The sequence below is a fragment of the Lithobates pipiens genome, unplaced genomic scaffold (genome assembly GCF_037356315.1).
Source record: "Lithobates pipiens isolate NorthernLeopardFrog02 unplaced genomic scaffold, aLitPip1_a1.2 Scaffold_23, whole genome shotgun sequence".
In the NCBI taxonomy this organism is placed as follows: domain Eukaryota; kingdom Metazoa; phylum Chordata; class Amphibia; order Anura; family Ranidae; genus Lithobates; species Lithobates pipiens.
The window spans coordinates 311543279-311568023 of record NW_027507785.1 but is presented as its reverse complement, the minus strand read 5'-3'; the positions used below and the strand labels follow the sequence as shown (position 1 = coordinate 311568023).

The window sequence follows — 24745 nt, the reverse complement described above, 5'->3', positions numbered from 1 at the left end:
TGGAATTCTGCCTTATAACACTTTATTTCCAAACAATACAAACATGTTACAAAAACTACCAAACTGTCATTTACACTCACCGGTCACTTTATTAGGTACACCTTTCTAGTACCGGGTTGGACCCCCCATTTGCCTTCATTCTTTTTGGCATAGATTCAACAAGGTGTTGGAAACATTCCTCAGAGATTTTGGTCCATAGTGACATGATAGCTTCATGCAGTTGCTGCAGATTTGTCGGCTGCACATCCCATGATGTCAATCTCCTGTTCCATCACCACTGAACAAGGACGCCCAACGTATTTAGATGACTATTTTTTGGGCATGTGTAGTACACTTTGGTTATAACTTAGAAGGCTACTTAAAAGAATGGCAAAAATACAATACAGAGCAAGACCAGTTAAGGTGGAGATCCACCCCAAAAAGAGAAATTTTTATTTTCCTCACCTCTAAATGCCTGTTGCTACGGGGTCCCTCATAGTCTGCCTCCTTCCGTGCCTGGGCTCCTGACGTCACTTCCCTTGGTGCAAGAAGGGAGATCACCTCTCCCCCCACCCTCTAGGCCAGGGATATGCAATTAGCGGACCTCCAGCTGTTGCAAAACTACAAGTCCCATCATGCCTCTGCCTCTGGGTGTCATGCTTGTGGCTGTCAGAGTCTTGCTATGCCTCATGGGAATTGTAGTTCTACAACAGCTGGAGGTCCGCTAATTGCATATCCCTGCTCTAGGCAATCATCTGGGACACGTGACAGGTCCCAGATGATTGTGCTAGCAGTCACGGCACGTGGCTCGTGCATGTGCAGTGGGTGCTTCATAGTCTGGCGCCCACAGTTTAAATGCCGGCACCACTGAGCGGAGGGGGAGACGAGCGTACCCCCACATCACTGGACCCTGGGACAGGTAAGTGTCCGATTATTAAAAGTCAGCAGCTGCAGTATTTGTAGCTGCTTTTATTTTTTTTTCTTTATGGAAACTCCGCTTTAAATGGGACTAACTACTACTAGCTATTACATACAATGCAGCAAGAGGAACAAGTCTCTGTGTAAACAGACAAAGATGTCTGTCCCTCACCGCAACATTCACATTACAAGGTGTAAAAGTACATGCACGCTTGCTATTTTTATAGCTGAAACATCACAATAAGCTCTGTTATTCATTGGTTTCAAGAAACATGTTAAGTTCTTGGTGAAGCTGTTTTAGAGAGGTGTGAAAACCTTTGGAGTTTCATTTGAAAAACATTTTTTTTGCACATTTCCTTAAGTTTGCATTTTCTTTTACGTGTAGAAAGTAACGTGTTTTTGGAATGTTCCAGATTGGCACTCCTTGTACACACCGTCAATAGTTTGTAGAAGTTCTGAATATAAAGCAGAACTAAACCCATCTATCTAACAGTTTTAAAAAACAGGTGCCAGAAATGTAACTGTTCTATTCGGTTTTGCTTTCAACCGAACTGTGAAACCATCAAATGGCTGGAGGCGTAACTGATCACACGTGCAGTACATGGCAGTTGAAGGTCAAACAGAGGTTAAGATGGCAGCTTCCTTGGCTGAAAACAACAGGAGGGTTTAGTTCCGCTTTCAACTTTCAAGAGAAAGTTGGTTCCATTGTTGTCAACCGCTTGCCGACCAGCCCCGGTCATTATACTGCGGCAGGTTAGCACAGCTGCATGAATCGCCATAGGTGTATGTCGGCCACTTTAAGAGCAATAGCAGGCGTGCGCCAGCGGTGCAACGCTGGAGCCGATGCCGCGATGTGTGCTGGCCCCCCCACGATCGCGCCACAGAGAGCCAAAATGGGTATCTGTCAATGTAAACAAACAGATCCCCGTTCTTGACAGAGGAGTAGAGAGAGATTGTCTGTTCCTAGTGATCAGGAACAGCAATCTCTCTCTACTGCCAGTCAGTCTCCTCCCCCCACAGTTATAAAAATCTCCTTAGGGAACATTTAACACCTTGATCTCCACCTAGTGTTAACCCCTTCCCTGCTAGTGTCATTTACACAGTAATCAGTGGCTATTTTTAGCTCTGATCACTTCATAAATATCACTGGTCCCAAAAAAGTATCAAAAGTGTCCGCCGCAATCGCTGATCACTGCCATTACTAGTAAAAAAAAAAAAAAATGCCATAAATATATCCCCTATTTTATAGACGCTATAACTTTTGCGCAAACAAATCAATATACGCTTATTGCGATTTTTATTTGATTTTTTTTACCAAAAATATGTAGAAGAATACATATTGGCTTAAACGGATAAAGAAATATTTTTTTGGATATTTATTATAGCATAAAGTAAAAAAATAGTTTTTTTCCATTATTGTCGCTCTTTTTTTTATAGTGCAAAAAATAAAAACTGCAGAGGTGATTAAATACCTCCAAAAGAAAGCTCTATTTGTGAGGAAAAAAAGACATCCATTTTGTTTGTGTACAGCGTCGCACGACCGCTCAATTGTCAGTTAAAGCGACGCAATGCCGTATCGCAAAAAATGCCCTGGTCATTAACCGCTTAAGGACCGCCTCCTGCACATTTACGTCGGCAGAATGGCACGGCTGGGCACATCAACGTACAGGTCCTGAGCTCCGTGACCGTGGCCGCGGGACCCGCTGACCCGATCGCTGCTGGTGTCCTGCGATCGGGTCACAGAGCTGAAGAACGGGGAGAGGTAAGTGTAAACAAACCTCTCCCAGTGCTTCCTAGTGTGGCTGTCACTGATCGTCTGTTCCCTGTTATAGGGAAAGACGATCAGTGACGTCACATGCCAAGCCACACCCCCAACAGTAAAAAAGCACACACACATCACACCTAACCCCTCCCCGCCCCCTAAGTGGTTAACCCCTTCACTGCCAGTGTCATTTACACAGGAATCAGTGCATTTAAATAGCACTGATTAACGTATAAATGACAATGGTCCCAAAAATGTGTCAGAAATGTCCGATGTCCAAAAGTGTCCGCCATAATGTAGCAGTCACAATAGAAATCGCTGATCGCCGCGATAAAAAATATTAATAAAAATGCTATAAATCTGTCCCCTATTCCCCTATCTATTTTGTAGACGCTATAACTTTTGTGCAAACCAATCAATAATTGCTAATTGCGATTTTTTTATTTTTTTTACCTAAAATATGTAGAAGAATACGTATCGGCCTAAACTGAGGAAAAAAATGTGTTTTTATATATTTTTGGGGGATATTTATTATAGCAAAAAGTAAAAAATATTGCATTTTTTTTCAAAATTGTCGCTCTATTTTTGTTTATAGCGCAAAAAATAAAAACCACAGAGGTGATCAAATACCACCAAAAGAAAGCTCTATTTGTGGGGAAAAAAGGACGCCAATTTTGTTTGGGAGCCATGTCGCACGACTGCGCAATTGTCAGTTAAAGCGGGCCTGGGCAATTGTCAGTTAAAGCGACGCAGTGTCGAATCGCAAAAAGGGGCCTGGTCCTTTGGCTACAAATTGGTCCGGGGCTGAAGTGGTTAAAGTGGAGGGCCACCCTGAAAAAAAAAAATACATTAAAAATTAGAAAAAAATCTGAAAAAAAAATGAAAAACATTTTTTTTTTAACTTACCAGAAATGCCTGTTGCTAGGCACATCATCCTAATCTGCCTCTTAATCCTCCGCGGAGATCTTCTGTCTTCTCTCCTCCGTGCGGCGTCTTCTGGGTAATGGGTCGCGCTGTGTTCTGGGAACTGTGTGTCCCAGAACACAGCGCGCCCCATTCACAAAGCGCTGCGCGACTCACGCATGCGCAGTAGGAAACGGGCAGTGAAGCCGCAAGGCTCCACTGCCTGTTTCCCTTAGCCAAAATGGCGGCGCCGGTACCCGAGAGCTGAGGGACGGGTCAGCCTCGGGTGGCCGACATCGCGGGCGCCCTGGACAGGTAAGTCTGCTTATTAAGTCAGCAGCTACAGTGTTTGCAGCTGCTGACTTTTATTTTTTATTTTTTTTTTTAAACCGGCCCTCCTCTTTAAGGGGCCGTAAATCCTTCCGGGGCTGAAGTGGTTAAACAAGGGAATTTCTTATGCCCACATCCCTGAATGAAGAACATTAAGAGCCCATTCACACAGGGGCAACTCCTGATCCGACTTCAGGTCGCCCCTAGTCGCCTCAGGTCGCCTCAGGTCGGACAACATTTAAAAAGCAATGTAAGTGAATGAGAGCCGTCTTAGAGCCCATTCACACAGGGGCAACTCCTGATCCGACTTCAGGTCGCCCCTAGTCGCCTCAGGTCGCCTCAGGTCGGACAACATTTAAAAAGCAATGTAAGTGAATGAGAGCCGTCTTAATGCACACTACTGAAGTCGCTCCGACTTCAGAAAAGGTTCCTGTACTACTTCTATCCGACTTGTAGGCGACCGGTACCCATTGATTTCAATGGAGATCGCCTCCAAGTCGGATCTCCGTTTATACGGAGGCGACTTTGACAGAATTATCAGCTCTCAAGAGGGAACTCCACGGCAAATTTCTGAAAAAAATTTGGCGTGGGTTCCCCCTCCGAGAGCATACCAGGCCCTTAGGTCTGGTATGGATTCCAAGGGGAACCCCCTACGCCGAAAAAACGGCGTGGGGGTCCCCCCCAGATCCACACCAGACCCTTATCCGAGCACGCTACCCGGCCGGCCAGGAAAGGGGGTGGGGACGAGCGGGTGCCCCCCCCCCTCCTGAGCCGTACCAGGCCGCGTGCCCTCAACATGGGGGGGTGCCTTGGGGGAGGGGGGGCGTGCGGCCCCCCCACCCCAAAGCACCTTGTCCCCATGTCGATGAGGACAAGGGCCTCTTCCCGACAACCCTGGCCGTTGGTTGTCGGGGTCTACGGGCGGGGGGCTTATCGGAATCCGGGAGCCCCCTTTAATAAGGGGGCCCCCGGATACCGGCCCCCCACCCTATGTGAATGAGTATGGGGTACAATGTACCCCTACCCATTCACCTGTGGAAAAAAAGTACAAAAAAAAACACAACACAGGGAAAAAAAATTAATTGCACAGCTCCGGGGGTCTTCCGTCTTCGGGGGTCTTCTCGCCGGACTCCTCCGCTATCTTCTTGTAGCTCTTTTACTAGCGGAGGAGTCCGGCTTTCTTCCTCCCCGCCGCCGGCCTCTTCTCCCGACTTCGGGGGTCTTGTCCCCCTCTTCGGTTCTTCTGCCGGGCCACCGCGCCTTCTTATAGCTCTTTTGCAGGCGGTGGCCCGGTCTTCTGTCGTCGCCGCCGCCGCCTTCCGTTCTTCTTCTTCTTCTTCTTCTCCAGGAGATGTTGACACGACGCTCTCTCCGGCCGGAATGCCAGAGCCGCCCTGCGCTGCCACTTATATAGGGACAATGGGGCGGTGTCACATGGGTTGATGTCACATGGGTTGGTCACATGGGTTGATGTCACATGGTAAGGGGGCGGGGTCACCATGTGACATCAACCCATGTGACCAACCCATGTGACATCAACCCATGTGACACCGCCCCATTGTCCCTATATAAGTGGCAGCGCAGGGCGGCTCTGGCATTCCGGCCGGAGAGAGCGTCGTGTCAACATCTCCTGGAGAAGAAGAAGAAGAAGAACGGAAGGCGGCGGCGGCGGCGACGACAGAAGACCGGGCCACCGCCTGCAAAAGAGCTATAAGAAGGCGCGGTGGCCCGGCAGAAGAACCGAAGAGGGGGACAAGACCCCCGAAGTCGGGAGAAGAGGCCGGCGGCGGGAAGGAAGAAAGCCGGACTCCTCCGCTAGTAAAAGAGCTACAAGAAGATAGCGGAGGAGTCCGGCGAGAAGACCCCCGAAGACGGAAGACCCCCGGAGCTGTGCAATAAAATATTTTTTCCCTGTGTTGTGTTTTTTTTTTGTACTTTTTTTCCACAGGTGAATGGGTAGGGGTACATTGTACCCCATACTCATTCACATAGGGTGGGGGGCCGGTATCCGGGGGCCCCCTTATTAAAGGGGGCTCCCGGATTCCGATAAGCCCCCCGCCCGTAGACCCCGACAACCAACGGCCAGGGTTGTCGGGAAGAGGCCCTTGTCCTCATCGACATGGGGACAAGGTGCTTTGGGGTGGGGGGGCCGCACGCCCCCCCTCCCCCAAGGCACCCCCCCATGTTGAGGGCACGCGGCCTGGTACGGCTCAGGAGGGGGAGGGGGCGCCCGCTCGTCCCCACCCCCTTTCCTGGCCGGCCGGGTAGCGTGCTCGGATAAGGGTCTGGTGTGGATCTGGGGGGGACCCCCACGCCGTTTTTTCGGCGTAGGGGGTTCCCCTTGGAATCCATACCAGACCTAAGGGCCTGGTATGCTCTCGGAGGGGGAACCCACGCCAAATTTTTTTCAGAAATTTGCCGTGGAGTTCCCCCTTGAGCTCATTCTCTGCTTGGCCTCGGCAAAAGTCGCCTGGCCTGGGGCGACTTGTAAGTCGTCCCAAGTCGGGCTTGAAGTCATCACAAGTCGTTTTGAAGTCGTCCCAAGTCGCGCTGTGATCTTAACTCAAGTCGTGTCCAAGTTGCCTGACTCAAGTCGCCTACAAGTCGTGTTGCCCCTGTGTGAATGGGCTCTAAGCCAACAAAAACCTTGGACTGGAAAGGGACATAAACAAATGTATATGTAAACAAATAAACTTTGTTACAAATCAAAACATTTTTAAAGATAGGTATACAAAAGTAAAAAAAATGATGGATGCGGTTACAGCAAGAGACTATGTTGATGGTTGATTAGAACAGATAATCATGAACTTCTGTCAGCGAACAGACTTTGGAGACAGAGATAACCCAACGCGTTTCAAAATAAGCATATAGTAATTTCCTCTTATGGGGTAAATGATTATCATGAATAAATATCTGTATATGTAACAGGACATTTTGGGCTGAGGCTGCATTATATACAATCCAAGGAAGAAAAACTTTGCAACTACGTGCTGCCGGATGTCCACCACCAGTATGGGGGCCGAAACACAACATCCCTTTGCCCACTTGGGGACAGGGGTACCCCATGCCAGAGTGCAACCAGTCTTCAGCAGAGAAGACAATTTTGAATAGTGTAATGGCTCAAGGTGGGTTAGTTCCAGTAGTGTATAGTGCTTTGCTGTGCTCCAGCATTTAAGACTGCCATAACACTGCGGGTCTCCCCATTAAGACACTTTGGTTTACTTCATTGGGGATTTTTTCAAGACCTTCCACCCAGCTTCCCAGATGGTTTGGGGTACCCCTGTCCCTCAGCGGACAGAGGGACGTTGTGTTTCAGCCCCCGTACTGGTGGTGGACATCTGGCAGCATGCAGTTGCAAAGTTTTTCTTCCTTGGATTGTATATGATGCATAGCTCCCAACTGTCCCTGATTTCAAGGGACTGTCCCTGATTTGGAGCAATGTCCCTCTGTCCCTCTTTTTTGCCTCATTTGTCCCTCATTTTGGTCTGATCCATATAGTTGTATATAAAATGCAATTTTTATCTTTCAAAAAGTGTTTCCCAGTGCTAAACCTTTCATCCAATTTCTAATTTGCTGCGTTTGTGAATTTCCAAAAACAACAAGAAATAGTAGTGTTTTTTTTTTAACATTCCTTTAGGTCATAACATTAACATATAACACTCATGTGTTTTGCAAATTTCATCTCCCGATGTTGGCTTTAATAGAAAAAATAAACTTATATTATGGTGTCCTGGGCGTTCTCATATTGCTTGTCGGCATGTGAAGCCCACAAGCATAATGTTATGGGATACGGTGCAGCTGAGCAGGGCCGTTTGAAGGAATTTGGGGGCCCCAAGCAAATGGCATAGGACACACCATTTGCCACGCCCCCTTAAAGGGGAATTGTACAAAAAAACTAGATTGGTTAAACACACAAGTGCTTTTTTTTTTTACCACTACTATTCCTTTTATATTGGCTTTTGGAATTTACAAATGCAGCAATTTAGAAATCAGATGAAAGGTTTAACAGTGGAAAACACTTTTTGATAGATAAAAAATACATTTTATATACATCTGTATAGATCAGACCAAAACGAGGGACAGATGAGGGGGAATGAGGGACAGAGGGACATTGCTCCAAATCGGGGACAGTTCCTCCAAATCAGGCACAGTTGGGAGCTATGTTGTCACCCTATCACATGGGCTTGTGATGAAGGGGCCATTACAGCACACATTCAACAGACATGTTGTCGTTATCAGTAAACTGCCCTGCAGCAATCAATAGGGTGCAGGGAGGCAGGAATTAGCTGCAAAAAGGCTGCAGAAGATCAGCAGTGCTCTTTTACAACAAAGAATAAAAAAATAAAGGTGAAAACAAGTAATTTATTTTTAAAAATGCCAATTGTTGAAGATATAAAGGGCTTTTGCAAATGTAATGGCACTCTTTGGCTTCCATCTACCCCCAGAAACCCCAACATACTGTATCATGATGCACACTATCCTATTGCTTGAGCTCCGTGTGGTATGTTGCAAAAACCCCACTGATAGACATCCAAGGTAATTCTAAAAACCCCTGCATACACATTTCTTTTATTTATTTTAAACTAGGGCCACGTGGAAAGCTTGAAGTATGGTACAAACTGTGCAAAATCACAGAGAAAACATGGACTGTCACCCTTTATTGGAAGGTAAGGAGGAGCTCCGCTCCATAGCGTACAGCGCTGCCACTAGAAAAGTGCTTTGTTTTCCCAAACTAACCCTCAAGTACAACTAACCGGTTTATCCAGAACTGCCACATTTCTATAAACAGAACCTGTCAGGTAGGGGTGTAGCTATGAAACATGGGCCCCATAGCAAACCTTTAATGAGACCCCCCCCCCCCCCCCCGGCCAGGACAAGGGGTGGGCAGGAGGGGCGGCTGCCCCTGGCACTGTGGTATCATGTGAGGTGGGGAGGGGCACCATGAGGAGTTTGAGGAGAGAGGGGACTTGCGTTGGGAGAATACATTTTGGGGGGGGGCAAGGAGGGGAAACTTGGGGGGGGGGGTGTGCTAAAAGTGACGATTCAGGGGAATTTGTGTTGGGAGGGGATGGAAGAAGAAGATTTGTGCTAGGTGGGTCAATTTGGGGGGGGGTCTGTACTAAAAAAGGTGACATGGTAGAGAGGGGAGGGAATTTGTCCTAGGAGGAGATTATTGTTTTAGGTGGGGGGAATTGCTAGTAAGAATGATGGGGGGTGCTTGTGCTAGGAGGGGGGGATGGGGGGGGGGACGTGTACTTGAAACGTGGATGATTTGTGCTAAGACGGGTGATTTTTTTTTTGGGGGTGGGGGCATTTGTGCTGGGAAGATTTGGGGGGTGGCGGGGGAGGATTCCAGCAGGGGGTGGATTTGTCCTGGGAGGAGGGGGAACTTTTGCTTAGGGGTAGTCATACAGATCAGTGCCCAATTTTCTTTGGGGGGGGGGGGGGGTTTGTTGACACATAATGCTCATACATCTTGCGGTGGGAGGTTGGAGTTTGGCATGTTTTGCCCTGGGCTCTAGATGACCTTGTCCCAGTACTGTCATTAATCTTAACCACTTCCCAGCCGCACTTTGGCTACAGAGCGGTCCTCCAGTTCTCAGATGGCGTCCATGGACTTTCTCCCAGGACCTCACTTCCCACATGCCCCCTGGAGTGCGCATTGGGCATGCACTTTAAGACCCCATTCACACCTGAGCGTTTTGTAGCCCTACGCCTGAAGCTACAAAACGCTGGAGGGGAAAAAATACATTATTCTCAATGGAGATGGTTCACATCTCCACTCCAAGTCGCCTGAAGCCCTACGCCTGAAGCTCAAACAAGTTCCGGACCCTTTTTTGTCGCGCAAATCGGGCTGATTTGGGCGTTTTCATTCCCATAGAAACTAATGGAAACGTTCGATTCGAGCGTTTAGCGCGACAACGAGCGTTTCTATGGGCGTTTTTACGCTGTATCTGCTCAATGCTTAACATTGGTGACCTTTTGCCCTGCACAAATTGGCGACAAAACGCGGCAAAAAACGCCGCGAATCGCGGTAAAAAACGCCGCAAAAAACGCTTGAAAAAGCTACGCTCAGGTGTGAATGCAGCCAGCAGGCAGCTGTTCAGTAAAAGTGACTCAGGTGATTTCATCACTTTTCATTTCAGGGCTGTCATTCCTCGGCTACTGTAGCCGAGGATGCAGCTAATCAAGCATGATCTGTGCTTAATTAGCTGCATTGGACATTCAAGGAGACATTGGAGCCTAATGGACCCCTGATGTCTTCATCAAGAATACCTGTCATCTGCCTTAAGCTATAAAACAAAAACATTTTCATAAGATAAAAAAAAAAGTTTTATAAGGCTGGGTTCACACTGTTGCGGGGGGGAGATCCGGATGTGATTCGCACCGCACTGCAGTGCAAATCACATTGGATCTCTGTAGCGATGCGATTTCAGCCATACAGATAGTATGGCTGAATTCGCATCGCTCCCGCAGCAAACTCGCACGGGACCCTTTTTTTGGTCCGCAGCAGAATCGGATCGCATGGGTGTTCACACCATGCGATCCGATTCCTGTGCGAGTGTGCAGATCGCACTGCGATATGCGGACGGATCTGGGGCTGTCATTAAGATTTCACTGACACTCCCAGCAGTCCGCATAGGGCAGTGTGAACTGCCGGCGGGAGGCATGCGATGCGGGAAAACGCCGCGGATTCGCGGCGTTCCCGCATCGCTATAGTGTGAACCTAGCCTAAAACATACATTTTAATAAAATGAATAAAAATAATAATAAAAAAAAATAAAAATAAAGTAAAAGCACCCCCATCCCCTCCACACATACAAATACAAAAGTGTGCATAGATCCTGTACATGTATGTAGAGATTGCAGCACATATGTGAGGTATCCCCGTGAACGTCAGTGTGAGAGCAAACATTCTCGGTCCAAAAGTTACCATTAAAGAGGAACTGCAGTCTGGCTCACATAATTTGTAATAAAAACACCTTTGCCATTCTGAAGCTTCCCTCCAACCACTTTGCATATTATTTTATATGTACTGTGATTCTGTACTTGCCAAATATAATGCAGAAATCTCCCTCCACTGAGTCTGGCTGCAGCCATTTTAACTGTGGGCAGCTGAAGCTGCTGCCTGTTCACTGCCTGGATTTCCACAGACACACAGGCACACCTCCAGCTCTGCAGCTCTCATTGGCCCTCTTATGACTCATCCCCCTTCCCTTCCTGGCAAACTCTCAGGAGAGTGAGCTGTGCATGATGTCATAAGCCTAGGCTAATGACCAGACAAGAAACAGGAAGTGGGCTGTATAAGGGATTTACTAGCAGAAAAAAAAAATTTTTACTATCCAAAGTTAAAACAACAACAAGGGCAGAAGATTTAATAGATGGAAAGATGAAAAAAACTACTGAAGTTCTGCTTAAAGCGGAGGTCCACCCTAAAGTGGACCTTCCGCTCATTGGAACCCTCCCCCCCTCCGGCGCCACAATCGGCACCTTTCCGGGGCGGAGGGGGGTGCAGGTACCTGTACAGTACAGGTATCTGCACCCACTTCCGGCGTAGATTCTGCAGAAGGTACGCCCCTTTCCGCAGAATCGACGCCCCTTTCCGAAGGTCCCCCGCTGCCTGCTGGGAAACACACGGATCCCAGAGACAGCGGGGACCATCCTTATTGCGCAGCGCGACTCGCGCATGTGCAGTAGGGAACTGGGAAATGAAGCCGGAAGGCTCCACTTCCTGATTCCCATACCCAAGATGGCGGCGGCAGCACCCGAGAGACGATCGAGAGATCGGCTTCGGGTGCCGACATTGCGGGCGCGCTGGGCGGGTAAGTGTCATTATTTTAAAAGTCAGCAACTGCAGTATTTGTAGCTGCTGGCTTTTTTTTTTTTTAAAACGGCGGACTCCCGCTTTAACGCCAAACCGATGCATCAGAGCATCACCTATGAAAGGCTTTAGGTCCCATAGTTTGTCGCCATTCACAGGAACAAAAATTTTTTGAGTCTTGCCATGTTTGGTATCTATTTACTCGATGTATCCCCATCTTTCATTCTTTTACCAGAAAATTGAGTATTATCTTATATTTGTGTGCAGTGAAATTCAATTTAGTGTTTTTTTGTTTTTTTTTTCCCTGGAAAAATATGCATTTGGTAAATGGCTGTGAAAATATCGTACAACGTAACAAAATGCATTTTCCTCTCCAGGGCCTCTACTTTCAGTTCTAAGTCATTTTCTAGCAGAAAAAAATGCTTTTGTTGAGAAGTGTATTTATTGCTGCTGTAAAGAGTACTTGGAAAAATGATACGACAATAAAGTCTCTCTCTCTCTCTATCTATCTATCTATCTATCTATCTATCTATCTATCTATCTATCTATCTATCTATCTATCTATGTGAAAAATGAAAAAAAAAATGCCCTGGGCAGCATGTGGATAAAAGTTTTTTTTTTTTTTTTTTCTTGCAGAGTTTGAATGCAGCAGAGGTCAGAGGTCACATTCGGTTTTATCAAGTGGTATTTCAGCGGGTGGATCAGAGCAGCCCAGCATCCATTCACAACACCACAGACACATGGTTCAGCAAAGACATTGAGGCGGATGAGTACGTCATTGCTGTGTCAGCTCACAACTCAAAAGGAAACTCAACTCCCACACTGAGCAGAGTGACTGGTCGGGACCTTTCAGGTAACTGCTGTTCCCAGCAATATGTGCCTGTGTGCACCCAGCGTCATCTGTACTCCTCTCCCCTCCCCAGGCTGGAGCATCACGTAAAGTCTATGCAAACCCCCAACAATAAATTTCATACACTATATTACCAAAAGTATTGGGACGCCCCAACGCACATGAACTTTAATGACCTCCCAGTCTTAGTCCGTATGGTTCAATATTGAGTTGCCCCCCCCCCCCAGCAGCTATAACAGCTTCAACTGTTCTGGGAAGGCTGTCCGCAAGGTTTAGGGGTGTGTCTATGGGAATGTTTGACCATTCTTCCAGAAGTGCATTGGTGAGGTCAGGCATTAATGTTGGACAAGAAGGCCTGTCTCGCAGTCTGCGCTCTAATTAATCCCAAAGGTGTTCTATTGGGATGAGGTCAGGACTCTGAGAAGACCGTGATTGAACTCAAATAGGTACCAGAGATGGTTCAGGCTCACAGCAAAGGCTCAGTCTCCAGGGGGTGTTCAGACCAGTGGATATCAGCAGATAGGACAAGATATAGGGCAGACAGCCCAACCATTAGATATGGAAAGAAAAAGGAGGGCACATAGCGCAATTCTGTATGGAATGAATGAAATGTAATCAGAAAATAAATGAAGGTTACATTTCCAAAGATAAAAACAGCACTTGTAAGACAGTAACAGCAGAATCAGCTAGCTGTACCAACGCGTTTCGCCTCAATGGGCATCATCTGGGGTGATGCCTGTTGAGGCAAAACATGTTGGAAAGTCTAGCTAGTACCTTGCTTTGTGCACTGGTGTGCAGTCATGTAGGAAGAGGAAAGGGTCATCCTCAAACTGTTCCCACAAAGTTGGGAGAATGAAATTGTCCAAACTGTCTTGGTAACATTTTTTTACTTTCTGCTACAGTGGTGTGAAAAAGTGTTTGCCCCCTTCCTCATTTCCTGTTCCTTTGCATGTTTGTCACACTTAAGTGTTTCGGAACATCAAACCAATTTAAACAATAGTCAAGGACAACACAAGTAAACACAAAATGCAATTTGTAAATGAAGGTGTTTATTATTAAAGGTGAAAAAAAATCCAAACCATCATGGCCCTGTGTGAAAAAGTGATTGCCCCCTAAACCTAATAACTGGTTGGGCCACCCTTAGCAGCAACAACTGCAACCAAGCGTTTGCGATAACGTGCAATGAGGCTTTTACAGCGTCCTGGAGGAATTTTGGCCCACTCATCTTTGCAGAATTGTCCTAATTCAGTTACATTAGAGGGTTTTCGAGCATGAACGGCCTTTTTAAGGTCATACCACAACATCTCAATAGGATTCAGGTCAGGACTTTGGCTAGGCCACTCCAAAGTCTTCATTTTGTTTTTCTTCAGCCATTCGGTGGTGGACTTGCTGGTGTGTTTAGGATCATTATCCTGCTGCAGAACCCAAGTTCGTTTCAGCTTGAGCACACGAACAGATGGTCGGACATTCTCCTTCAGGATCTCTTGGTAGACAGCAGAATTCATAGTTCCTTTTATCACGGCAAGTCTTCCAGGTCCTGAAGCAGCAAAACAGCCCCAGACCATCACACTACCACCACCATATTTTACTGTTGGTATAATGTTCTTTTTATGAAATGCAGTGTTCCTTCTACGCCAGATATACTTGGACACACACCTTCCAAAGAGTTCCACTTTTGTCTCATCGGTCCACAGAATGTTGTCCCAAAAGTCTTGGGGATCATCAAGATGTGTTGTGGAGAAATTGAGACGAGCTTTGATGTTCTTTTTGCTCAGCAGTGGTTTTCTCCTTGGAACTCTGCCATGCAGGCCATTTTTGCCCAGTCTTTTCCTGATGGTGGAGGCATGAACGCTGACCTTAACTGAGGCAAGTGAGGCCTGCAGTTCCTTGGACGTTGTTGTGGGGTCTTTTGTGACCTCTTGGATGAGTCGTCGCTGCGCTCTTGGGGTAATTTTGGGCGGCCGGCCACTCCTGGGAAGGTTCACCACTGTTCCATGTCTTCGCCATTTGTGGATAATGGCTCTCACTGTGGTTCGCTGGATTCCCAAAGCTTTGGAAATGGCTTTATATCCCTTTCCAGACTGATAGATCTCAATTACTTTCTTTCTCAATTGTTCCTGAATTTCTTTGGGTCTCGGCATGATGTGTAGCTTTTAAGGATCTTCTGGTGGACCTTACTGTGTCAAGCAGCTCCTATTTAAGTGATGCCTTGATTGTGAACAGGTGTGGCAATAATCAGGCCTGGGTGTGGCTAGAGAAATTGAACTCAGGTGTGGACAACCACAGTTATAGTATGTTTTAACAAGGGGGGCAATCACTTTTTCACACAGGGCCATGATGGTTTGGATTTTTTTTCACCTTTAATAATAAACACCTTCATTTACAAATTGCATTTTGTGTTTACTTGTGTTGTCCTTGACTATTGTTTAAATTGGTTTGATGTTCCGAAACACTTAAGTGTGACAAACATGCAAAGGAACAGGAAATGAGGAAGGGGGCAAACACTTTTTCACACCACTGTATAATATATATAATAATTATTCAAAGAAAAAAAAACTAATTTCTTCCTCAATTTAGGCCAATATGTAGTCTTCTAAATATTTTTGGTAAAAAAGAAAAAAAAAAAAAAAACAATAAGTGTATATTGATTGGTTTACACAAAAGTTAAAGCATCTACAAAATAGGGGATAGGTTTATGGCATTTTTATTATTTGTTTTTTTTTTTTTTTTTTTTTTTTATTAGTAATAGCGATTTTTAGTGGGACTGCGACATTGCGGCAAACAGATCGGACACCTAACTGACCACAAAAACCGATGGATTCTGTTGTTGGAATGTCCGACCGTGTGTATGGGGCATTACTGTGTACAAGCCTTAAAGTGATATTAAAGGATCGTTTTTTTTGTTTTTGTTTTTAAATAACAAACATATCATACTTACCTCCACTGTGCAGCTTGCTTTGCACAGAGTTGCCCTGAACATCCATTTCTGGGGTCCCCCGGTGGCTCTTGCAGCTCCTCCCCGCATTAGATAACCCCCTTCGAGAAGCGCTCTCCTGAGGGGGTTACCTTGCTGGCGCGCTCCCAAGTCCAGCATTCGTCGTCCATAGAGGCCGAATGCAGGACTCGGCCCCGCCCCTCGCATCATTGAATTTGATTGACAGCAGCAGGAGCCAATGGCTGCGCTGCTACCTATCTATCCAATCAAGAGCCAGGAAGAGAGGGACGGTGGGGACACACCGACGGAAATTCGGGGCTCAGGTAAGTAAAACTGGGGGCTGGTGACTGCTAGGTGTTTTTTCACCTTAATGCATAGGATGTATTAAGGTGAAAAAACACGAACCTTTACAACCCCTTTAAGGGTTCATTAGGGTTGCACCGATACCAATACTAGTATCGTTATTGGTGCCGATACTGAGCATTTGCACGAGTACTCGTGCAAATGCTCCGATGCTCAATCTGATACCTCCCGGCAGGGCCGACGATGGGCCACACACCCCCATAAATTGAGAGACCTGGAATCATACCTCCAGTCATCTTACTAACTACAACGCCCCCAAGAGGTGGTTCCCTCTATTTTTATCTGTTTGCCTCAGCAGAGGGTGGTACTTCCCCAAAAAGCCCGGGAAAACCTGGCTAGCATAGTTAACCCTTACCTCCCAGAGAGTACCTGCAAGCACAACTAAACTGCAACATTCTAACACAGAAATCTAATCATAGATATGACAAAAAAAACAATAGAACATTTAAAAAAATAAATACATTTACCGTCCACCTGCTTACATCCTAAGTAGGTCTAGTCCACCTATCTCCCTTCCTTTCATTTGTCAGAAAGTTTCCTTACACTTTAATCCCTCTATCAGCCACACCTCCAGGTCGCGGTGTGCATGTGCTGGCGTCACTGACTACTCCTCCTCTTACTTTACTCACAATGGAATTACTTTGGGAAACACAATTGTTTTAATTTTTGAAAATGCTCAAAGTCTGACTTTTTTTCTTTCTTTCTCTTATTGCTAAAGGTTTACCCTTGCCTATAAACGTCATCGCCGCGACTGATGGTGCAAGCAACAGTGTAACCCTCACCTGGGACCTGCCAGCAGGAAATGAAGATTTGGGTTGGGATCAGATTGTAGAATGGGAAGATCCTACAGAGGATAAGCTAAACCATACCAACTGGGTGAAAGTGCCCAAGTTTGAACAAAAAGTAACATTATCAGGTGAATGCAGTTTATTTTTTTGCCCACTAGGTAGAGCCTTTTCTGTAATGTCAATGGGAGAATTCAACGTTCTATTCTCATGCAGTGAATGGAGGTTATTGGCATGCAGTTCCAGCCCAAGCCAAGAGCCTGAGCTCAAAAAGTGAAGTCCTATCTTCTGATCTGTGTGCTTGGTCTATGTCAGTATTTTAGAGTACTGAAAACAGACTCAGCATGGCAGCTGGCAACTTGGCAACTAGCATTATTAGGAGAGGACAGGAATGGCAGCTAGGCTTTCCTCTTGGCTAAATCCTATGATCACTTATGTGGAGGAGTTATAGGGAGTGGGGTGCGAGGTGTTATCAGGCACATTCACATTCATCCTTTCTCATGAGGACCCAGGTTCACATAAGTGCAGACCGGGAGCACGTACCTAAAAGCTTGTGGTCCTGACCTGCAGGCAAAGCACACTGCTCTTTAGCAGATGTGCGGGGGTCCCAGTAATTCTTAATGGCACCCCTATGCATTGGAAAAAGCGGCACATTTCCACGTGCGTGAAACCATGTGGCACAGTTCCATGCAGTGAGTTTTTAGAAAATGGTTTTGGGATTTCTTTACCTGCGTTTCTCACATATACGGCAACCCATGCAAATGGACGGGCTGCTGTACCCATGGCAAGCACATGTATACGCACATGTGAACCTAAGCTAAGTCTCATGAAAGAGCAACTAAAATAAATGAATCCTGAAAACACTTTAATTGCTCTAAGACCCCTTTTCACACTGGGGCAGTGCTTCCAAAGCGATTCGGAAGCGCCACAACACACCACTTAAATAGCACTAAAGCGTCGTTAAAGCAAGCAGCACTTTAGTGGCGCTTTAGCACTGTTTAAGTGGCGTTTTTCAGCTGCTATTGGGGCACTTTTAACTGCTTAAGCGCTCCCAAACCGGCCCAAAGATGCTGCTTGCAGGACTTTTTACAACATCCCGCAAGTGCACCGTCCCAGTGTGAAAAGTCACACTGAAATGAATGGGAGGCAGTTTTCAGGCGCTATTTCTAGCGCTAAAACGCCTAAAAACTGCCTCAGTGTGAAAGGGGTCTGATGCTGCGTACACACAACCGGACCTTTCGACGCATTTGGTCCGGCGGACAATCCGCCGGACTTTGCAGCTGAGGTCCGCCGGACTTTCAAACGAACGGACTTGGCCACACACGATCACTCCAAAAGTCAGATGGATTCGAACGTGATGACGTAGAATAAGGAAGTTCATAGCCAGTAGCCAATAGCTGCCCTAGCGTCGGTTTTAGTCCATCGGACTAGCACACAGATGACCGGATTCAGATTCAGCAAACCTCCAACATGTTCCTCTAGAGGGGACTGCAGTCTCTTGCTATATGATCTCATGATGTGCAGCCTAACATCTAAGCCTACACTGTGTGAATGAGGCTGTAGCAAGTACCAGAAATCCCTTTGGTCTGCTTCATATTTAGGTAAGTTTGGACAAAAATAAATAAAAAATACCAGCAACCATAAGTATTTCTACGGGGAATTCAGAGATTCCTTTGCATTTTCACAATGAATGAAAACCATTCTCTGATTGGATGAAGTGAAGAGGTGGAGTGGTTACATCATTATCTCCACCGCATCCAATCAGAGAACACTTTGCATTCATTGAAAAAATGGAAAGTTTTTTCTGAATGGTGCCCATGCCGAGTGAGTGACCTTGGTGAGTTCACCGCTCCAAAGAAGCTGCTGGTAGGACTTTTTCTGACGCCCTGCCAGCGCACCGCTCCGCCTTCGGGGTTTCACACTGGAGTGAATGGAGCCACTGTTTTAGGGGGGTTTGCAGGCACTATTTTTAATGCTATAGCGCCTGCAAAATGCCTCAGCGTGAAAGGGGTCTGAGTATAAACTGTTACATGTGCCATATAAAGAATCTATTCAAGCAATTTACCAAGAGTTTTCCTTCACGCAGGACACTATAAGCCATTCATATGTTATCAGTTCCGGGTCTACTTTCTGCAGGAAGGGAGAGTGGGAGTCCCTGGAATGACAATGGCCTCAACACAAGAAAAAGGTACCACATCTTATCCTGTCCTCTATATGTTATGCTAGACATAGAGAGGTTGATTTACTAAAGGCAAGTAGTGCATTTTGCAAAGTGCAGTTGCTTCAGAGCTTCGTAAATGAGCAAAATCTCTGCTAACTTCCATCATCCAATCATGTGCAAGCAAAAATGCTGCTTTTTTTCTGATTGTGATTGGGTACTCTTTGCAAAGTGAAGCCTTGCCTCATTTACTAAGCTCTGGAGCAACTGCACTTTGCAAAGTGCACAGTCTATTTGCATTTAGTAAATCATCCCCACAGATTCAGTTTTACTTCATTTTTACTTCAAATTCATCAAGTTGTTAAAAGCCCCAGTCCAAGCTGATTTCAAATTTATTCAGTGGCGTGGTCTTCTCTCACCCTGCACGGGTTCAATTCTTGTATTGTAGAAGGATGATAAATAAGGTGAATTACTTACCCGACCAGCTTCCTCTGCACTGTCCCTCCAGAGTATCATCTCTGCGCTGTTCCTCCAAAGTATCATCTCTGCGCTGTTCCTCCAAAGTATCTTCTCTGCGCTGTTCCTCCAAAGTATCATCTCTGCGCTGTTCCTCCAAAGTATCATCTCTGCGCTGTTCCTCCAAAGTATCATCTCTGCGCTGTTCCTCCAAACTATCATCTCTGCGCTGTTCATCCAAAGTATTTTCTCTGCGCTGTTCCTCCAAAGTATCTTCTCTGCGCTGTTCCTCCAAAGTATCTTCTCTGCGCTGTTCCTCCAAAGTATCTTCTCTGCGCTGTTCCTCCAAAGTATCTTCTCTGCGCTGTTCGTCCAGTCACAGCTCTCTGACGTCCTCCCGTAAAATGTAGGACCAGCACTCCTGCATTGTACATGAGAATGCCAATAGCTCGCCCACATTCAGAGGAGAAGAGCAAAGGCTACCAGGAACAAGGAATAATGTCAACCATTCACCTTATTTATCATCAAAATGAGCATTTACCTAATGCAGTGCAGGGGGGCCACACTGCAAGGGTATATTTTACACCAGCCTGGAGTTCAACTTTAAGAATTTTTGGATTTTCTTTACTTAAAGGGGTTGTAAACCTTTGTGTTTTTTCACCTTAATGCATCCTATACATTATGGTGAAAAAATACGTGGCAGTGACTGGCCCCCCAGCAACACCCCCCCCCCCGTTTTACTTACCTGAGCCCCTTTATCTTCTTCAGCGGGGATGCACCGTCCTTAACTCCACAGAGTTCCGGCTTTAATTGGATAGATTGATAGAAGTGCAGCCATTGGCTCCTGCTGCTGTCAATCAAATCCAATGACCTGGGCACTGGGGGGCGGGGCAGAGTCATACATTTGGCTTTAAAGGACCACAAATGAATGACTTGGGAGCGTGCCCGCAAGGTAACCCCCTCGGGAAAGCGCTTCTCCTAGGGGGTTATCTAATGCGGGGAAAAGCCGCAAGGGCCGCCGGGGGACTCCAGAAGACGAGGTTCGGGGCCACTCTGTGCAAAACGAGCTGGAGAGTAGAGATAAGTATGATGTTTGTTATTTTGAAAAATGAATTGAGTATATTGCCGTTTCGTTGGCTACCTGCTGTAGGATTTCTAACTCTGTTCTTCAAGTCTTGTGATCCTGGAGCTCCAGCCAATTTTCTATAAAAAAGGCCATACAATTTTTAATTTTATTTTTTGGGATGGAGTGGGAAAGTCATCGAATGTTCTGAGAATGTTCATATGAATGGTGTTACGATTGTTCGAAAATCTACTAATGTATGGCCAACTTTAGACTGCAGTTCTCTTCAGCGTGAATAGCTCAGAATGCTGATTATCCTTTTCCTGATGGTGGATTTGAATATTATGCTAGTTTTATACATTTCATGATTCCAGTAAATACATATACATACATTATAGCGCAAAAAATTAAATCCGCAGAGGTTATCAAATACCACCAAAAGAAATCTCTATTTGTGGGAAAAAAAGTACATCAATTTTTGTTTGGGTGCAACGTCACACGGTGTGTTTTTTCCCCAAAAATTGCGTTTTAAAAAAAAAAACGCTGCTAAAATACTGTGTGACATAATAAATTGCAACACCCATCATTTTATTCTATAGGGCCTCTGCTAATAAAATATATATATATATATATATATATATATATATATATATGATGTTTGGGGGTTCTAAGAAAGAGATTTTTTTTTACATGTAGAAGCGAAGTGTCAGAAATTGGCTCGGATGTGAAGTGGTTAATGATTACAGGGCTGCATTAAGTGTGAGTCTTATATATTTGCCTGGAGTCCATCTTTAACTCTTTAACCCCCCGAAGTTCCCACGGTATCCACTTTGGGCAGATGGACCTAATATTTCAGTGTTACAGGCTCACTCTGATGCGCTTAATTAAACTTTTATTCTGATTGCCATTGGTGTCCATATATTTTGTGATCTCTTATCTCCTGTCACCTCCTGTCTGTCCCCAGCTCCTGAGGCTGCTTTAGAAATAGACGTCAATGTAAAGAAAGAGGGCCACATACTGGTCACCTGGAGTGAGATTCCACCAGAAAAACAAATGGGATGTATCCGTCATTACAGCATCTACCTGAAGGATCGAACCTCGAGTTTGACTAAAGAGGTTAAAAGTAAGTACAGGCCGGGGTTTGGGCATAATGACCCATTGGCCAATAGCCATGACCTACAGAAACAAAACCTCTGGAAAGGGTAGAAGCTGTCCTTGTTCTTTTTGTCTTGCTCACTTCCAAATATATGCAAAGAAACGCGTTTATTCCCAGGAGGAAGATTTCCCCTCGGTTCCCGTTCTGGTGACAACTCAGCATTTTGGATTTTCCTATCACAGTGATGGCGAACCTTGGCACCCCAGATGTTTTGGAACTACATTCCCCATAATGCTCATGCACTCTGCAGTGTAGCTGAGCATCATGGGAAATGTAGTTCCAAAACATCTGGGGTGCCAAGGTTCACCATCACTGCCCTATCACTTTTTTGTCTCATTGATCAATGTCACCTGAATAGTTGGGGAGAGTCTGTACAAACAGTTAGACCAACATGATCAACAACTAGCCATTCCTCTCCTTGTTGATCATGTTGGTCTACCTGTTTGTACAGACTCTGTTCCTGTTTTCAAGGCTCTGATGAAGAGGTTAACCTCGAAACGCGTCGGCCTATTTTTAAGCATTTGCCCTTGTATGGGCATGTCCAATTTTTTACCTTTTTCTGTAACCTAACCTTTATGAAACGTAGATAGATAGATAGATAGAGAGAGAGAGATGGATAGAGAGAGAGAGATGGTTAGAGAGAGATGGATAGAGAGAGAGATGGATAGAGAGAGAGATGGATAGAGAGAGAGATGGATAGAGAGAGAGAGAGAGAGAGAGAGAGAGAGATGGATAGAGAGAGAGATGGATAGAGAGAGAGATGGATAGAGAGAGAGATGGAGAGAGAGAGAGATGGAGAGAGAGAGAGATGGAGAGAGAGAGAGATGGAGAGAGAGAGATGGATAGAGAGAGAGAGAGAGATGGATAGAGAGAGAGAGAGAGATGGATAGAGAGAGAGAGAGATGGATAGAGAGAGAGAGAGAGAGATGGATAGAGAGAGAGAAAGAGAGATGGATAGAGAGAGAGAGAGAGAGAGAGAGATGGATAGAGATATATATATATATATATATATATATATATATATATATATGTGTGTATATAGATATATATTTTATGTATGTATTTTATTGTACATGAATAAACTGTATGACTTTGATGCAAGCGTTTGATCACGCGCCTTACATCCACCCTTCCCAAGCAGTAAGATCCCAACAAGGGTTCGTACATTTTTTTTTTAATAGTAGTAGTAGTAAGGGGTTACCTCACTACTACAGTAAAAAAAAAATGTTTTGGATTTAGACACACTTTAACCAATTGAGGACCTTGAGCGTGGAGGTACATCTTAAACTACTTCAACAAAGTTTCCAGGGTGTATCTTCTAGTAAGTAGACATGTGCAATTAATTCTGAACTCGTTTTTATTCAAATTTGGAAATATCCAAATTAACGAAGACCCGTTTAACAATTTTTTCCGGATATTCGTAAATTTGAATATTCAAACATTTGAAAATCCTGAAAATTCTAAAATCTGAAATAATAAGTACCTAATAATAACTTAAAGCTGAGTTCCACCCACTTTTAAGAGGTAGTCTTAAGAGCCCTTTCACACTGAGCTGCCCCGGCCGTCGGTGGTAAAGCGGCGCTATTTTTAGCACTGCTTTACCGTTGTTTTAGCGGCGCTATTCGGCTGCTAGCAGGGTGGCTGGCAGGACCTTTTCTGATGCGCTGCTAGCGCACCGCTCCGGTATGAAAGCCGTTGGGCTTTCACACTGGAGTGAATGGAGCTGCTTTTTTCCGGCACTATACAGGCGCTATTTTTAACGCTGTAGCGCCTGAAAAACGCTGACAGTGTGAAAGGGGTCTAAATGAAAGACCACCTCTCCACCACTCTTTTTAGGCTAGCGAAAATATATATTTTTTTCTTCTAACTTACAATTTTATGAAGTACGGCCTTTAATTCCAATCCATCTGGTCTGCGGCGCAGGACGTCATATCCTCTTCTTTGGTGAGTCGTCCTCCCCCCCCCGAAGTCTTCTGGAACCTGTGTGTGTCCTAGGAGACAGCCGGCCATTCACAAAGAGCCACACAACTCGTGCATGCGCAGTAGGAAACGGGCAGTGAAGCCGCAAGGCTCCACTGCCTGTTTCCCTTAATTAGAATTGCAGTGGGGGGGGGGGGGGGCGACATCGCAGGCTCCCTGGACAGGCAAGTGCCCTTATTAAAAGTCAGCAGCTACAGTGTTTGTTGCTGCTGACTTTTGAAAAAAGTTAATTTGCGGGTGGAACACCCCTTTAAGTATTACTAACTATTAAATTATAGGTATTGGAATTTCCTTTCAAATTTGTCTGTTAGTGAACGCAACAAATTTATCCGACGTTAAGAATTATCCAAAATGACGAATGCCGTATCTAAACGAATGGAACGTAACTAATTAATAATAATAAATAACAATAATAATAAAAACTTTTTATTTTTATTTATTCATTAATTTCGTTCCATTTGTTTAGATGTGGTATTCGTTATTTTCAGATAATTTGTTACTTCAGATAAATGCGTATTCTCTACGTTCACTAACAGCCAAATTTGAAAGGAAATTTCAATACCTATAATTTAATAGTTCATTATTATTAGTTAGTTTGTTACTTTTTCAGATTTTCTGATTTTCTTTCCCATTTTCAGATTTTTGGATTATCGAATTTTCTAATTTATGAATTTCGATCATAACAAATTGTCCGAACCTCCCCCCCCCCAAATTAAAAAACAAATTCAACGAAAACAAATTAACTAATAATAACTTCACTATTACTAACTATTAAATGATAGGTATTGGAATTTCCTTTCAAATTTAGCTGTTAATGTAACGAATATGGATTTATTCGAACTTGCAAATTATCCAAAATAACAAATGCCGTATCTAAACAGAAGAAATGTATTTTCAGATAATTCGTAACTTCAGATAAATGCATATTCTGTACGTTCACGAACAGCCAAATTCGAAAGGAAATTCCAGTACCTATAACTTAATACTTAGTTATTATTTTCTGATTTTCTTTCTTATTTTCCGATTTTTGGATTTTCAAATTTTCGAATTTATGAATTGCGATCATAACAAATGACCAGAACCCCCCCCCCCCCCCAAAAAAAAAAACGAATGAAATGAAAACAAATACATTTTCCAGAGCATTCGTAAATTCAAATATATTTGAAAACCCGAAAATTTTTAAATCTGAAATAATAGCTAACTAATAATAATTTCACTATTACTAACGATTAAATTATAGGTATTGGAATTTCCTTTCAAATTTAGCTGTTAGTGAACGTAACAA

General features: G+C 44.8%; 1 protein-coding gene across 1 annotated transcript in view; it reads left to right on the top strand.

Moving 5' to 3' along the window:
- Positions 1–24745, top strand: part of IL12RB2 (interleukin 12 receptor subunit beta 2) — a 90068-nt gene that overhangs the window by 50071 nt on the left and 15252 nt on the right. Inside the window, exons 8-12 of the mRNA XM_077450514.1 lie at positions 8480–8559; positions 12351–12567; positions 16581–16778; positions 18734–18835; positions 21289–21447. Of these exons, the coding sequence (XP_077306640.1) occupies positions 8480–8559; positions 12351–12567; positions 16581–16778; positions 18734–18835; positions 21289–21447 (756 nt within the window). The remainder of the gene's footprint in view (positions 1–8479; positions 8560–12350; positions 12568–16580; positions 16779–18733; positions 18836–21288; positions 21448–24745) is intronic.